We start from the raw sequence: 17,451 nt of genomic DNA on the forward strand, positions 1-17,451 counted from the left end.
AGGGACAGCGCCCAGGCCCAGAGTTCAGGCCCCACGACCAGACCCCCCCCCAAAAAAAAGAGTCTCATGGGAACATTTCTGCATAAGCTGGCTTTGAACCATGATCCTCAGATCTCAGCCTCCTGAGTAGCTAGGATAACAGGACTGCAAGCTTTACTTTTTAATAGTGTGTTTCTATATGTTGTGTTCTTTGCTCTCGATTATCATGTAGCTTTAAATAACCCTTAAAATAAGAAGTTTGAGACCACTGTTTTGTGTTTGTGCTAGTCCTGGGGGTTGAACTCAAGGCCTGGGTGTTAGCCTTGAATCTTTTGCTCAAGACTAACATCCTTCCACTTGACCACAGCTTCACTTTGATATTTTGGAAGTTTATTGAAGATGAGTTTCACAGGCTTTCCTATCTGGGCTGGCTTGGAACTGCAGTCTCACATCTCAGCCTCTTGAGTAGCTAGAATTACATGGATGAGCCACCAGTGCCCAGATGTTTAAGACCACTCTTAAATTCCATTATTTCTCTCTTTTTCTCTTCCCCATTCCCCCTTTCCTTCTCCTGTCCCTCCTCTTCTTTTCCTCTTCTTCCCTTCCTTCTTTGTAATGCTTAGAATTGAACCCATGACTTCATGCTAGGCAAGCTCTTCCCATTGAGTTACACTCCAGCCCTTACTGGTATGTAACTCCATTACATACACTTGCCTAGCATACTTGAAGTTTCAGGTACCACCTTCAGTATGACAAAAGAAAAGTATTACTTCTTGATGGAGAAAGGTAATGGAAATCAAATCTGCTTTTCCCTTTATATTAATTTGCATTTTCTTGTGCATGCATCAAGTAGCTACACAGAAGACTAAAGTAAAACTAACATTTGAAGTAGTAGAAAAGATTAAATAATTACAAAAACATGTGAATGTTAAGACCTTAATTCTGCAAAATTTAGCAATAGTAAGAAAATCTGTTACCTGCTTAAAAATATTTTTACTACACAAAACTTTTAAAGAAACCTTTCCCCGGGAATTTTACCATCAAAATAACCTTATAAAATAATTTCAAAGTGTATAATCTATCCATATGCTCATTCAATAGTTTTCAATAATGTATTGTACACAGTAAAAGTATAAACATTTAAAATATAAATGTGTTTCCAAAGAGGATTACACACAGTAATTACTTCTGAAAGTTGAAAAGACATTGAAGTAAATGACACACCATAAAATTACAACTATTTACATATCTGGAGCATGTAGAATTCTACCAAAAAGTTGATATGAAGTAGAAAAAAATAAAACCTAGTGATTTAATACTTACAGAAATTTTAAGGTGGCTCTGTGTTGCAATGGATAGTGCATTGGACTTCTAGTGCTAAGAAATTTCATTCTACTGTTTGAAAAATAAATGCAATTTTAAAAATAGAAAAATCTAAAATCATGATGAAAAGAGAAGCATGTTTTCATCATCGATAATCAAATGTTGCATATCTTCTGGGGTGCTGTGGCTTACAGGGGTTAAGAACTAGCTACTCAGAAACTGAGGCAGGAGAATGGCTTGATCCCAAGCATCCCAGCCCAACCTGACCGATCGTCTCTGTGAGACCCCCATCTCAAAAAACAAAGGGGAAAAAAGTTGTTTCTCAGTTGGTGTAGTAACCATTTAGGACTGTGAGTGCCGCTGTTCACCAACTCTAAGAAAAGCAGAACTACACCAGGATTTCCAGCTCTGCAACTACACAAAGCCCCGCATTTCTGACAAACTGGCACTTGGGCTGCAACGAAACCTCTTAACTTGGGGACACTCTGGCTCTCATCTAGGAAAAAGAAGATCGTCAGACTTTACAGGAGGAAAAGAAGACCCTGACGAACCAAATGCACAAAGAGCATTCTGAAAAAAGTCCGTAGCAAAGCAACAATGGCTGCGCCAACGGAACGTCAGTATTGCAGAAGACTGACCCTCTTATGTGCGCTCCTGGGGACGCTGTGGGAGGTCAGGGCCAGTCAAATCCGCTACTCGGTGCCGGAAGAGAGAGAAAAGGGCTACATCGTAGGGAACATCTCCAAGGATCTGGGACTGGAGCCCCGGGAGCTGGCGCAGCGCGGAGTCCGCATCGTCTCCAGAGGTAGGACGCAGCTTTTCTCTCTCAACCCGCGGAGCGGCAGCTTGGTCACCGCGGGCAGGGTCGACAGGGAGGAGCTCTGCGCCCAGAGCCCCCGCTGTCTCGTAACCTTTAAAGTCCTGGTTGAGGACAGAGTAAAACTTTACGGAATAGAGGTAGAAGTAACTGATATCAACGACAATGCTCCAAAATTTGAGGCCGAAAACCTGGAAGTGAAAATTAGTGAAATCGCCGCTCCTGGCGCGCGCTATCCACTCCCAGAAGCTGCTGACGCGGATGTGGGCGTGAACTCCCTGCAGAGCTACCAGCTCAACCCCAACCACCACTTCTCTCTAGATGTGCAAACCGGAGACGACGGAACCTTAAACCCAGAGCTGGTGCTGGAGCGAGCCCTGGACAGAGAGGAAGAGGCCATTCACCACCTGGTGCTCACCGCCTCCGATGGCGGCGACCCTCGCCGCTCCAGCACAGTGCGCATCCAGGTGACAGTGTTGGATACAAACGACAATGCCCCGGTTTTTGCTCAGCCCATGTACCGAGTCAAAGTCCTTGAGAATGTGCCCCCGGGCACCCTGCTGCTTACAGTAAGAGCTAGTGACCCGGATGAGGGAGCCAATGGAAAAGTGGTGTATAAATTCCGCAAAATTAATGAAAAACAATCTCCCTTGTTCCAACTTGATGAAGATACGGGGGAAATCTTTGTAGCAAAAACTCTAGATTATGAAGAATGTTCTTCATATGAAATGGAAATACAGGCTGAGGACGTGGGGGCTCTTCTGGGGAGAACCAAAGTGCTAATTATGGTGGAAGATGTCAATGACAACAGACCGGAAGTGACCATTACCTCTCTATTTAGCCCAGTCAGAGAAGATGCTCCTCCAGGAACAGTACTCATTCTTTTCAATGCGCATGACCAAGACTCAGGGAAGAATGGTCAAGTTGTCTGTTCCATTCAGGAAAATCCATCTTTTAAATTAGAAAATTCAGGAGATGATTATTATAGATTGTTGACAGCCCAAAACCTTGATCGAGAAATGGCATCTGAATATAACATTACAGTGACTGCAACAGACAGAGGAACCCCATCCCTATCCACAGAAGTTCACATTACCCTGTATGTGACTGACATCAACGATAATCCTCCTACCTTCTCTCAAGCCTCCTACTCAGTCTACCTCCCAGAAAACAACCCCAGAGGCACCTCCATCTTCTCTGTGACTGCCCATGACCTGGATGACAATGAGAATGCTAAAATTACTTACTCCTTGGTAGAGGACACCATCCAGGGGGCACCACTATCCTCATATATCTCCATCAACTCTGACACTGGTGCACTCTATGCATTGCAGTCTTTTGACTATGAGCAGTTTCAACATCTGCAAATGCAGGTGAAGGCACATGATAATGGGAACCCACCACTCAACAGCAATGTGTCCCTGAATCTCTTCCTGCTGGATCAGAATGACAACACTCCCAAGATCCTGTACCCTGCCCTCCCTACAGATGGCTCTACTGGAGTGGAGCTGGCACCCCGATCTGCAGAGCCTGGTTATCTGGTGACCAAGGTAGTGGCTGTGGACAATGACTCAGGACAGAATGCCTGGCTGTCCTACCGCCTGCTGAAGGCCAGTGAGCCAGGACTGTTCATGGTGGGGCTGCACACAGGTGAGGTGCGCACAGCAAGGGCCTTTCTGGACAGAGATGTGCTCAAGCAGAGCCTGGTGGTGTCTGTGCAGGACCATGGCCAGCCCCCTCTCTCAGCCACTGTCACACTCACCATTGCAGTGGCTGACAGCATCCCTGATGTCTTGGCAGACTTGGGCAGTATCAAGACTCCTGATGACCTGGAGGACTCTGATCTCACACTCTACCTGGTAGTGGCGGTAGCTGTGGTCTCCTGTGTCTTCTTGGCCTTTGTTCTTGTGCTGCTGATGCTCAGGATACGTCGCTGGCACTCCTCAAGTATGTTGCAGACTACAAATGGCAGGTTGACTGGTGTGCCTACCTCGCACTTTGTGGGTGTGGATGGGGTGCAAGCTTTCCTGCAGACATATTCCCAGGAGTTTTCTCTCACAGCTGACTCTGGAAAGAGCCACCTAATCTTCCCTCAGCCCAACTATGCAGACATGCTCATCAGCCAGGAAAGTTGTGAGAAAAGTGAGCCTCTGGGTGATTCAGTTGACTCCAGGTTTCCTATTGAAGACACTCCTTTGGTTCCTGTGAGTTCTATTTTTTCTTTCTGTTTATGACAATTATCAAGTAATATTCCTACTTAGAGATAGCATTAATTGATTATAATAATAGCAGCAATAATAATTATATATTTCCAATCATTTTTCTCTCTTTTTGGCAGTATTGGGGCTTAAATTCAGGGCTTCAGGCTTGATCAGCAGGCATTCATACTCCTGAGACAAGCACCCAGCCCTAATTTTTGCTTCATTTTTTTAGATAAGACCTTAATTCCTGCCCAGATGCATGCCTGTGTGTGACTCATCTATGTTAGGTGTCCCAGTAGTCACAATAATAAGTGTGAGCTATCAAAGTTTTCACTTAGCCTAATCTTCACCCCAACACCTAAAAGAGGGCATTTTAGTTAGTCTGGTAAAATTGCTTTCTCATAATTAAAATAGGGTCAATGAAAATAGTCATCCTGGAACAGTTCTCATCATCATGCTTGAATGGGGAATTTGGATTGGGTTACTTGATTATAGTGGTTTACTACTAACTTCCCAATTGGATTTTTCTTCCTGAAGTTTATTGAGTATTGCTTTTCCCATTCTTCTATTTCTATGACAAGCAAACATTCCACTAAGATGGTGCTTTCCAGAGCACAAATTTATAGACATTGTTTGTATTTGAAGATCTTTTATGGGCTGGGAAGGTGGCTTAGTGGTAGAGTGCTTGCCTTGCATGCATGAGGCCCTGGGTTCGATACCTCAGCACCACATAAGCAAAAAAGAAAAAAGCTGGAAGTGGCGCTGTGGCTCAAGTGGTAGAGTGCTAGCCTTGAGCTGAAGAGCTGAGGGACAGCGCCCAGGCCCAGAGTTCAGGCTCCATGACTGGACCCCCCCCCAAAAAAATCTTTTGTGAGGAAAATTCAAACTTCAGCTATTTCCAAAGCCTAGAAAAGCTGTGTGTGTGTGTGTGTGTGTGTGTGTGTGTGTGTGTGTGTGTGTGTGTGTGTGTGTGTGTGTGTGTGTGTGTGTGTGTGTGTCCATATTTGGGTTTGAACTCAGAGTCTGGGTAATGTACCTTAGCTTTTTCACTCAGGACTAGCACTCTAGCACTTGAGCCACAACTCCATTACTGAATCATTGGTAGTTCATTGAAGATAAGAGTCTCACAGACTTTCCTGCCAGGTCTGACTTCAAACCATGATCCTCAAATCTCAGCCTCCTGAATAGTTAGGATTACAAGTGTGAGCCACCAGCACCCAGCTGTAGAAGCATTTTCAGTGGTGACAGTAGCTTCCTTTCTCTGCTGGTATCATCAAAGATTAGAATTTTCTAATGTTGTAATGTCAGGTTATAAAGCAGACACTTCTTTTTCCTATGGTATAAACTTGTGCAATAAAAATTGCTAAGACTAAACCCTGTGAAAGGATAAAATGAATTACTTTTCAGAACTTTATGATCTTTGGCTCAGCTTTCCAACCTTTGAGGCTACAAAAATGAGTCTGTATATGGGTATGTTAGGAATATATTCACAAAGATTCTAAAATATTTTATTGGCATTTAGCAAGGAGGAAAAGATTATCTTTTAAACATAATATCAAATTTTCAAGTCATAAAAGACATTCCAGGAGGGGCTGGGAAGGTGGCTCAGTGGTAGAGCGCTTGCCTTGCATGCTCAAGGCCCTGGGTTTGATTCCTCAGCACCACATAAGCAAAAAGAAAAAAGCCAAAGTGGCGCTGTGGCTCAAGTGTTAGAGCGCTAGCCTTGAGCTGAAGAGCTGAGGGACAGCGCCCAGGCCCAGAGTTCAGGCCCCATGACCGGACCCAAAAAAAATAAAAAAAAAAAAAAAGACATTCCAGGAGACTATCTGAAAATAAACTTTGAACTTGACTAAAAATTCTAAACATATGATCCATAGGTGAATGACTGCTGGTGTTTGTGTGAAAATAGAGATTTATTTTCTTTGTCATTGACACTTTTCAAACATCTTGTATTTTACTAATAACATAAGGAGTATAATTAAAAATCCTTTCTGGCATAAAGACTTTTTAATTAAATCAATATTTTTTGAGGATAAGTAGTTAGCTTAGTCAATATTTTTTGAGGATAAGGAGTTAGCTTAGTGGTAGAGCACTTGTGTAAGGCCTCAGGCTCCATCTGGAGCAACACACACACACACACACACACACACACTTTACCTTAAGCTAGTAGGGAACAAAAGCAAAGTATCTTTTAGGGTCATATTTAATCATTCAGCAGGAAAATTGCCATTAAAAAAAATTGTCAGTCATGGGGCTTGAACTCTGGACTTGGGTGCTGTCCTTGTTCTCCTCAGCACAAGATGAGCACTCTACCACTTGAGCCACAGTGCCACTTCTGGTTTTCTAGTCATTATTGGAGCTAAGAATCTCATGGATTTTCCTGCCTGGGCTGGCTTTGAACTGTGATCCTCAGATCTCAGCCTCCTGAGTAGCTAGGATTAAGGTGTGAGCCACCCTCGCCCATTTTAAATTTCTCTCCTGGAGGTTGCCTTTTATACTTAGTATTGATAAGCATTGAGATGTGTGTTGATTTTAAGATAATATAAGAATGTAGATATTGGTTACAATATGGTAAATAATTATTGTCCTATACTGCAGAAATAGCACTTGCCTTTCAAGCAAGAATGCACTGCTACCTGAATGGATGCCTGGGCAGGGTATGAAAATGGAGAAATCTAGTTTTCCTGAACTTAGTAGGTGTATTGTGCATTGATAACAGATTATAGAAACCTAGTAGGTTATAAGACAAAATTCTTGATCTTAATACATCGTTTTAAAAAGAAGGTTTGATTGAAATGGTACATTTTTAATTTGCCTCAAAGTAAGTTGGGAGTGTGGTCTGAACTGAAGAGAGATTGCCTTTATGTTGGCCAATATGGAAGCTGGTTTATCCGTTCTTGAAGCACACAATATAATATATAGTATTCTTTTTGTTGTGTAAATTTGGGGCTATCAATATTTATTGAAATACTAAATATATAAATACCAAGTCTACTTCTATGCTGAGCTTAAAATTTTCGGGTAACTTTCTAAGAACAATGTGTACATTTCGAAAGTGAGGAATTCAACACAAGCCAGGCTGTAGTTCTGCGTAGAGCCTCTGGGCGCCGCTGTCGCCCAACGTAGAGCAAGCGTTGACACCCGGATCCCAAAGTCCATAGCTGAGAATTTCCTGCACAACCACCAACACACACAGAGAAAATCTCTCACTCCCGGAGGCCACATAAAAGGACTCCAGCCCCGAAATTAGGCTGCGCCTGTCCAGGGCCGAATGCTCTTCCGCCTCGGTAGACATCAGTCTCCAACCCTGAAGCCAGAGCGAGCAATGGGAGGGAGCTGCGCGCAGGGACAACGCACCCGCCCCGGCCAGGTACTCCTTCCTTTCCTGCTGTCTTTGTTCTACCCCGGGCTCTGCCAGCCCGTCCGCTACTCCATTCCCGAGGAGCTGCCCAGGGGTTCAGTGGTGGGGAACCTCGCCAAAGATCTGGGGCTCAGCGTCCCAGAAGTGTCTGCTCGCAAGCTGCGAGTCAGCGCCGAGAAGCTGCACTTCAGCGTGGACGCGGGGAGCGGGGACTTGGTGGTGAAGGACCGCATAGACCGCGAGCAAATATGTGGGGAGAGAAAAACGTGTGAGTTGCAGCTGGAAGCCGTGGTGGGAAACCCTTTAAATATCTTCCATCTCGTTGTGATGATTGAGGATATTAATGACAATGCTCCACAATTTGATAAAAAGAAAATACAATTGGAAATTGTTGAATCTATGGCCATTGGTACACGAATATCCCTAGATCCTGCTACCGACCCAGACATAAACTTAAACTCAATTAAAGATTATCAGATAAGTCCTAACCCTTATTTCTCATTGGTGGTCAGAATTAATTCTGATGGTGACAAGTTCCCAGAGTTATCTCTAGAGAAACTCTTAGACAGGGAAGAGCAGAGATCTCATCGTCTGATCTTGACTGCCTTGGACGGAGGGGAACCACCACAAAGTGCCACCACTCAAATAGAAATAGTTGTAAAGGACATCAATGACAACCCCCCGGTGTTCAGCAAAGACGAATATAGAATCAGCGTTAGTGAAAGTCTACCCCCAGGATCCCCAGTGTTGCAAGTGATGGCCACTGATAAAGATGAGGGACCCAATGCAGAGATCAGCTATTACTTCCGAAGCACAGCCCAGAGCACGAGACACACGTTCTCACTGGATGAGAAAACTGGTATGATCAAGAATAACCGGTCACTGGACTATGAAGATGTGGACAGATACACCATGGAAGTGGAAGCAAAGGATGGAGGTGGTCTCTCTTCCCAGTGCAAAGTCATAATAGAAATCCTAGATGAAAATGACAACAACCCCGAAATTATCCTCACTTCTCTCTCGGATCATATTTTAGAGGATTCCCCTCTAGGAACAGTTGTTGCCATTTTCAAAACGCGGGATGGGGATTTCGGAGGAAATGGGGAAGTCAAGTGCGAAATAGAAAAAGATCTTCCTTTCAAGATTCATTCTTCTACTACTAACTACTACAAACTGGTGACAGATGGAGTGCTAGACCGAGAACGGGACCCAGAGTACAATCTCACCATCACCGCCACAGATGGAGGCAAACCGCCCCTTTCCTCCAAGACATATATCAACCTACATGTCACTGACGTCAATGATAACTCTCCCGTTTTCAACCAGGCTTCTTACTTGGTCCACGTGGCTGAGAACAACCCTCCCGGAGCCTCCATCGCCCAAGTCAGCGCCTCCGACCCAGACCTGGGGCCCAACGGCCAAGTGTCCTACTCCATCCTGGCCAGCGACCTGGAGCCAGGCGCGCTGTCGTCCTACGTGTCGGTGAGCGCGCACAGCGGGGTGGTGTTCGCCCAGCGCGCCTTCGACCATGAGCAGCTGCGCTCCTTCCAGCTCACTGTGCAGGCGCGCGACCAGGGCTCGCCCCCGCTGCGCGCCAACGCCAGCCTGCGCGTGCTGGTGGGCGACCGCAACGACAACGCGCCGCGCGTGCTCTACCCCGCGCTGGAGCCCGACGGCTCGGCGCTCTTCGACATGGTGCCGCGCGCCGCCGAGCCTGGTTACCTGGTCACCAAGGTGGTGGCGGTGGACGCCGACTCTGGACACAATGCCTGGCTGTCCTACCACGTGCTGCAGGCCAGCGATCCCGGCCTCTTCAGCCTGGGGCTGCGCACCGGCGAGGTCCGCACCGCGCGTGCTTTGAATGACAAGGACGCGGCCCGCCAGCGTCTTCTGGTAGTGGTTAATGATGGTGGACAGCCGCCCCTTTCAGCTACTGCCACGTTACTCCTGGTATTCGCTGATAGCCTACAAGAAGCACTGCCCGATCTAAGGGATACTCCTGTGCCCTCAGACCCGCAGGCGGAGCTACAGTTTTATCTGGTTGTGGCTTTGGCCTTGATTTCCGTGCTCTTTCTCCTGGCCATAATTCTGGCCATCGCCCTTCGACTAAGATACTCCTCCAGCCTCTCCACCTGGGGCTGCTTTCAATCTAGACTCTGTTCTAAGTCTAGACCAGGGGTTTCTCTCAACTACAATGAGGGGACTCTACCTTACTCCTACAATCTATGTGTTGCACAAATGGGCAAGACAGAGCTCAATTTCCTAAAATGTAATTCCACTCAAGATGTAGTTGGCAGTAGTTCTCCTGGGGCCTTAATTCTTCCACTCCATGATGGAGATGACTTGACTTCACATCCTGAGACTCTAATCCAGGTAAGTTTCATTTTTGTGTCTTTAATACCCTAGTTTCTCTTGGTAAATGGCTTCATTTTCATAACTAGGATCATATTTGAAATATGCACGGCCAATTACCATCTTGTCTTCTCCATATTGTCTTTTAGTCAATTTATTTTCCAAGACTTAAGCACTTGTACTCTTGTCAAAAGAAAATGATCAAACTGGAGATAGATTTTTCGAGTTCTGATTGGCTTTTAACCAAACAAATAAATATACTATATTTTGATTTTCTCATATTTAAGATTGGTTGTCATAAACTTTTGTATGTTCTCCATAGTTAAAAATGTCATACACTGGGCTAGGAAGGTGGCTCAGTGGTAGAGTGCTTGACTTGCATGCTTGAGGCCCTGGGTTGGATTCCTCAGCACTACATAAAGCAGAAAAAGCCACAAGTGGTGCTGTGCCTCTAGTGGTAGAGTGCTAGCCTTGAGCTGAAGAGCTGAGGGACAGTGCCCAGGCACAGAGTTCAGGCTCCACAATCGGCATAAAAAAAAAAAAAAAAAGTCACATCACCGAAATAGCACATAATATTGAAACAGGAGCTCCTTCCTAAGAAAACATTTATTGCAAATAATCTCTTAGGAGTATTTTGGTGGCTGTCTTCATTTTTAGTTTCTTCCAACTGTAAGCACGGAGGACATAACCAGCAGACTTATGAATAGTGAAAATATACAAAATTATAGCTGCATCTATTTTTACATGGGAGATGATTCCAAGCTTCGTTCACATTTCCAAGGATTTTATGGTTCCCCTAAGTACCCTAGGTACCTAAGTACCCTAAGAGGAATGGTTTCTTCTGCTTTTAGTCCTTTGCCTTTCTTCTATATGTATGGTCCTTTTTCTTTGAGGTCAAATCATACTCTTTCTCAGTCTCTTTCCTTCCACATTGTAAGATAATTAATTTCTCAGAAAGAAAATGAAGGCTATAGCCTCTTTAAGTCTCTGTATCTATGTTCAGATCTTTGAAGCAAAAATATAGCATCTTTGTCCTGGGGTAACAGCGCATAGCTGTAATGCCAGCACACTGTGCTATGGAGGCCAAGGCCAACCTAAACTATACAATGAAACCCTGTCTCATTGAAAATCAATGAATATTTTGAACAGTTCTTTACATGAAGACATAATGAACATTTTGAACAAGCTGTTTTCTAAATGAAAGAAGTGAAGATTCTCCTCTTTTGTGATTGAGTAAAGAGCTATGTAGTGTTGATGGAGATGCATAATTGAAAATATTTGAAGCATTTTCTATGAGCTTACCTAAAAACTGCCTAGAGAAAATTTTACGTATATGGGGGCACCAGTGCCCCCAGGTTATTGAATATAAAATTTTATTTGTTAAAAATCCTACATCAGTGTTGAGGGTGTAGCTCATGGTAGAATACTTGCCTAGCATACACTGGGTTTTAGATCGAGCGCTAAAAAAAACAGCACTAAAAGCAAAAAAAAACCCACATTAATATATCTTTGTTTTTAACTTTTTCATGTTTGCAATACTCATACATACTTTTCTCATTACCATCCAATTTTAGTTGGCAATCATGTTTCTTTTAGGTTGTAATTATCTGCTCCATTCATTTAAATAAGTCAAGTTAATTTCTCAATAATATATGTGTATATGTGTGTGTGTGTACATTTTTCAAAAAACTGACTTGTTAAGGCCTAATGAAACTATCTTAGAAAAAAGTATTTCGGCAGTCTCTCACACATCCTTAAGCTAAACAAATAAATACAAAATCCTAAACTTTAAAAGTAATTATTTCATAAAGAGCATAATACAGTCCCTATATGAATGTTTGCTAAGTAAAACATGGTCATTTAAATCACAATTTCAAATAAAATTATAAGACACTTCTGAATACAACTGGCATCTTATAGGATATAAAATAATCATAGTCTATGTTTTAAAATGGGTACATGCTTGTTTTAAAAGTGTTACAAATCTGTAGTATATTTACCCAAACATTATCATATTATTCTATTTTAATTCTACTTGAGCTTACTACCCAGTTTGTTTAAAAAAAAAAAAAAACCTGCAAATAGTAATTACTTAAAAGATATGAGTAGACTGAGGACAGCGAATGTAGCTTTGTCTGGCATGTGTGAAGCCCTGGGAGGGCCTCCCAACTTCCTCACCCCAAAAGATATTAGCAGAGACCCCAAAGAATCTGTGTAAATTAAAGTAAATGCACACACAAGTTTGCTAGGACGCACTCGAGTGGGTGCAGTAACTCGTTAGGACTCTGAGCGCCGCTGTTCACCTACCGGGAGAAGCAGTCTCAGCTCGCTCGCGATTATCAGGGCTCCAACTGCACAAAGACCCACAGCTCCTACAAACCGGCTCCTGGGCTGCCCCAAAACTCACCCCGGCATTTAAGGAGCTCAAGCGACCGAGAATTCCTGCCGCCACCGAAAGAAAAAGGAACCCGCTGAAATACAAAACGTGTCCAGGGTGGATTTGGGGAGAATTCCGTGACCAGGAAACAATGGCCGCTCAAAGGAATCCTTCTGACCACCTCACGCTGGCCCTTCTCAGCTTTTTCCTGTGGATGCCCTGGGAGTCCGGAGCCCGGCAGATCCGCTACTCGGTTCCGGAGGAGTTAGAGAAAGGCTCCTTTGTGGGGAACATCTCCACGGATCTGGGACTGGAGCCCCGGGAGCTGGCGCAGCGCGGAGTCCGCATCGTCTCCAGAGGTAGGACGCAGCTTTTCTCTCTCAATCCGCGGAGCGGCAGCTTGGTCACCGCGGGCAGGGTCGACAGGGAGGAGCTCTGCGCCCAGAGCCCCCGCTGTCTGGTGAACTTTAACATCCTTGTGGAAGACAGGGTCAAACTTTTCGGGATAGAAGTAGAAGTAACTGATGTCAACGATAATGCCCCAAAATTTCAAGCAGAGAATCTAGATGTAAAAATTAACGAAAATGTTGCTCCAGGGATGCGCTTTCCTCTCCCGGAAGCTATTGATCCCGATGTGGGTGTGAACTCCCTACAGAGCTACCAGCTCAGCCCCAACAAGCACTTCTCACTGGAAGTGCAGACACGCGCAGATGAGGTCCAGTACCCGGAGCTGGTGCTAGATCGCGCCCTCGATCGGGAGGAAGAGGCCATTCACCACTTGGTTCTGACGGCCACGGATGGGGGTACCCCCCTTCGATCTGGCACTGCCCTCATCACTGTGACTGTCTTCGATGCAAATGATAACGCGCCAGTCTTTACCTTGCCTGAATACCGAGTGAATGTTCCAGAGAACTTGCCAGTAGGCACTCGGTTACTAACAGTCACTGCCACCGACAAGGATGAAGGAGCCAATGGAGAAGTGACATATTCATTCCGAAAATTACCTGACACACAGCTGGTGAAATTCCAACTAAACAAAAATACCGGGGAAATAAAAATATCAGAAAAACTAGATTATGAAGAAACGAGCTTCTACAAACTAGAAATACAAGCAGAGGATGGAGGAGCATATCTTGCAACAGCCAAGGTGTTGGTTACAGTAGAAGATGTAAATGACAACAGCCCAGAAGTGACCATCACCTCTCTCTTTAGTCCCGTGGCAGAAGATTCACCTTTGGGAACTGTCATTGCGCTTTTAAACGTGCACGACTTAGACTCTGGACAGAATGGAGCAGTAACTTGTGCCATCTCCGGGCATCTACCATTTAAATTAGAGAAGTCGATTGACAGTTATTACAGGCTGGTGACACACAGAGCCCTTGACAGGGAACAAGTATCCTCTTACAACATCACAGTTACAGCCACAGATGGTGGAAACCCACCTCTATCAACAGAAGCTCACTTCACCCTGCAAGTGGCAGACATCAATGACAACGCACCCACCTTCTCTCACATCTCCTACTTTACCTATGTCCCCGAGAACAACCCCAGGGGTGCCTCCATCTTCTCAGTGACAGCTCTTGATCCAGACAGCAAAGAGAATGCCCAGATCATTTACTCTCTGGCTGAAGACAACATCCAAGGGACACCACTGTCCTCCTACTTATCCATCAACTCAGACACCGGCATCCTATATGCACTCCGATCCTTTGACTATGAGCAGTTTCAACAACTGCAGGTGCAGGTGACTGCCAGTGACAGCGGGAACCCACCCCTCAGCAGCAACGTGTCCTTGACTGTGTTTGTGCTGGACCAGAATGACAATACTCCAGAGATCTTGTATCCTACTCTCCCCATGGATGGCTCCACTGGGGTAGAGCTGGCGCCCCGCTCCGCAGAGCCTGGCTACCTAGTAACCAAGGTGGTGGCCATTGATAGAGACTCAGGACAGAATGCCTGGCTTTCCTATCGCCTGCTTAAGGCCAGCGAGCCAGGGCTGTTCTCTATAGGTCTGCACACAGGTGAAGTGCGCACAGCAAGGGCCTTGCTAGACAGGGATGTGCTCAAGCAGAGCCTGGTGGTGGCTGTGCAGGACCATGGCCAGCCTCCTCTCTCAGCGACTGTCACACTCACTGTGGCTGTGGCTGACAGCATCCCGGATGTCCTAGCAGACTTAGTCAACCTTGAGCCCCCACAGGACTCTGACACCTCAGGCCTCACACTCTATCTAGTGGTGGCGGTGGCTGTGGTCTCCTGTGTCTTTCTTGCCTTTGTCATCATGCTGCTGGCGCTCAAACTTCGACGCTGGCACAAGTCACACCTGACCCAGGCTCCTGGAGAAGGATTGGCTGGCCTGCCAGCCTCCCACTTTGTGGGTGCGGATGGCGTGCGTGCTTTTCTACAGACCTATTCTCATGAAGTCTCACTCACTGCAGACTCAAGAAAGAGTCACGTGATCTTTCCGCAGCCCAACTATGCAGACACGCTCATCAGCCAGGAGAGCTGTGAGAAAAAGGATCCTTTGTCTTTATTAGATGATTCGAAGTTTCCAATAGAAGACTCGCCTTTGGTTCCAGTGAGTTCCATTTTTGTTTTCTGTAAACAGTTATGGTTAATTTCACTTTTAGGTTTGCAGTATGGTGATAGAAATTTTAAATATTTTAAAAATAACTTTCCTCTAAATTTCAATGACTTGCAAGAGGCAAGTAGAATTTGATTATCAATACTTAACGAGAACCAAAATCTTACTGATAAAATTCACTTAGTCCTAATGAAGATCTGTTATCATAAATTATGATTAGCTTTGAAGAACCTCGTATTTATGGGGGCATTGGTACCTGTAGTAAGGCTTGAACTCAAGGCCTTATGCTCTTGCGTGGCATTTTCATTCAAGGATTGCTGGCATGCTACCACTTGAGCCGCACCTTACATTTTAGGACCTTATTTTTTGTAGTGTTCCTGAGTACAAAGTTAAGTTACTAAAAGAGACTTCCATGTAGAGTGTCTGTTGATTTGTATGTTCTTCTGAGTCGACACATACTGAAACTCTGCCTCTGTAGACAACCTGAGCTGTCTTTTGAAGGTGAGTCTGGTAAACATAGGTAATGGTTAGAAACAAATGATAACCCTCACTGGAAACACACCAAGCCCAAGGTTACTCATGGCTGTTTTTCCAGGGAGGAAAATAGGCTTCTCTGGTTGTATTTTGTTTATTATACCTTGTGGTGACAGTTGAAGTTACATACACTTCCTATAAATTTAAACATTCCATTGTCAACAATTCAAAATATGTACTAGCAGCCATACTTGTTAACACTGCATCATCTTTTTGGTTATCTAATTTCATACTACCATGTGAAAAGTAAGCATTTTTATTTGAGTTTCTTTGCTCAATGGGGATTCTAAAGTGTTTATACAAGGTTTAGTTGAGTAGACTTAAGAGTTCTGCTGTCTTTGTCTTTAAATAAAATTAAATCCTCCAATCACTAAAGCTAAAAATTAATATGGACTGAAGAGACAAACTTGTGCATGTTCCCCAAAACAGGAGTGAGTTGTTGGCATGAGTACTTCAGAAGCTCTCTCATGTAAAGGAAGGAAAACCTACCTGAAATACTCAAATGAAGAAATTTAGACCCCCAAGTAAACTACAAGTGAAGAGAAAATGCCAATTCTGCAGGAGCTTTAAAAAAAAAAAAAAAGGAAAGAAGTACACAAAACTATTTTAGGCAAATTATCAGTGGACTTATCCATGTGAGCATTTGGTTGCATAAAGGTAAGGATGTTTGGTTAGATCATTTGATTTGTTACTAATAGTCCAATAGTGACCTACAGTGTATGAGACCATGATTTGTACATGGCATCAACATTTGGCTAACAAAAGGCATGTGGTAGGTGGCCACACTCTTGAGGATTATTTATGGATAATATTATTAAACTAGTAAACCATTGAAACTACTATTCTAAATTTCTACCAGAGTCAAATTCTTGTGCATATATCTGAATACGTTGTTTGGAAAAACACACACTTAAAAACCAGACTTTTGATTTCATGGCTATTGTAAGCCATTGTAAATAGAATTATTTTTAAAAGCAATACAGAAGATCCTGTATGGAAAAACAAGATCCTGCATGGTTGCATTAACATTCCTATACATAAATGTGGATGAAGACTTATTTACTTTAACTAAATATAGGCTAAGGTTGAAGACAAATGAAGATTTCTCTTCAGTACTTACAGTTTCATAGATAATTACTCTTAAAAGGAACAACAGTGATTTCCTCTGGGTGGAGGATTTGGATAGCAGTGAGCCATGAGATAGAAGATCTGTACAATTTCACTTGTTACTCTTTTTATGCCTTTTTTAAAACTTGAAAGAAACACATTTATCTATCCAAAACTAAACATTTGACATATAAGGATGTGTGTCAAAATATACCTGTCAAGATATAGCATAGTAGTTGTGATGGAAAATGTTCCTCCACGAAGGAGTTACTGAGGAGTGAGATTCAAATATTTTGGGCTATCAATTTATACTTTTTCAAGAAATAAAAGATTACCTAAAGAAAAGCCAGACTGTAGTTCCACATGAAGCCTCTGGGCGCCGCTGTCGGCCAGTGCAGGGCAGGCTTAATGCCTAGGATACCTCAGCCAGTCGCCGAGAATCTCCTGCACAGTCACTAAAGCAAACAGAAGGAAACCTCTCATACACACAGACTCCGGACTGCACAGACCCCGCACAGTACACTCATTCCCAGCTCCCAAACTGGGCTGTTCCTTTGTTGGAATGCTCTTCCGCCTCGGTAGACATCAGTCTCCAACCCTGAAGCCAGAGCGAGCAATGGGAGGGAGCTGCGCGCAGGGACAACGCACCCGCCCCGGCCAGGTACTCCTTCCTTTCCTGCTGTCTTTGTTCTACCCCGGGCTCTGCCAGCCCGTCCGCTACTCCATTCCCGAGGAGCTGCCCAGGGGTTCGGTGGTGGGGAACCTCGCCAAAGATCTGGGGCTCAGCGTCCCAGAAGTGTCTGCTCGCAAGCTGCGAGT

General features: G+C 44.3%; 1 protein-coding gene across 16 annotated transcripts in view; it reads left to right on the forward strand.

The window, feature by feature from the left end:
- Nucleotides 1-17,451, forward strand: part of LOC138837441 (protocadherin gamma-C4) — a 219,059-nt gene that overhangs the window by 97,949 nt on the left and 103,659 nt on the right. The window contains exon 1 of one of the 16 annotated variants that reach the window (XM_070036238.1): nucleotides 1,530-4,323. The exons of 13 other annotated variants lie outside the window; for them this stretch is intronic. In XM_070036238.1, the coding sequence (XP_069892339.1) occupies nucleotides 1,900-4,323 (2,424 nt within the window). In that variant the 5' untranslated portion in view covers nucleotides 1,530-1,899. Of the gene's footprint in view, nucleotides 1-1,529; nucleotides 4,324-6,906; nucleotides 10,055-12,152; nucleotides 14,986-17,451 lie in introns of those variants that run through there. 2 more of the 16 variants (XM_070036228.1, XM_070036239.1) reach the window with 2 other exon arrangements.

The sequence above is a fragment of the Dipodomys merriami genome, unplaced genomic scaffold (assembly GCF_024711535.1).
Source record: "Dipodomys merriami isolate MVZ:Mamm:240054 unplaced genomic scaffold, mDipMer1.0.p SCAF_27, whole genome shotgun sequence".
NCBI lineage: Eukaryota > Metazoa > Chordata > Mammalia > Rodentia > Heteromyidae > Dipodomys > Dipodomys merriami.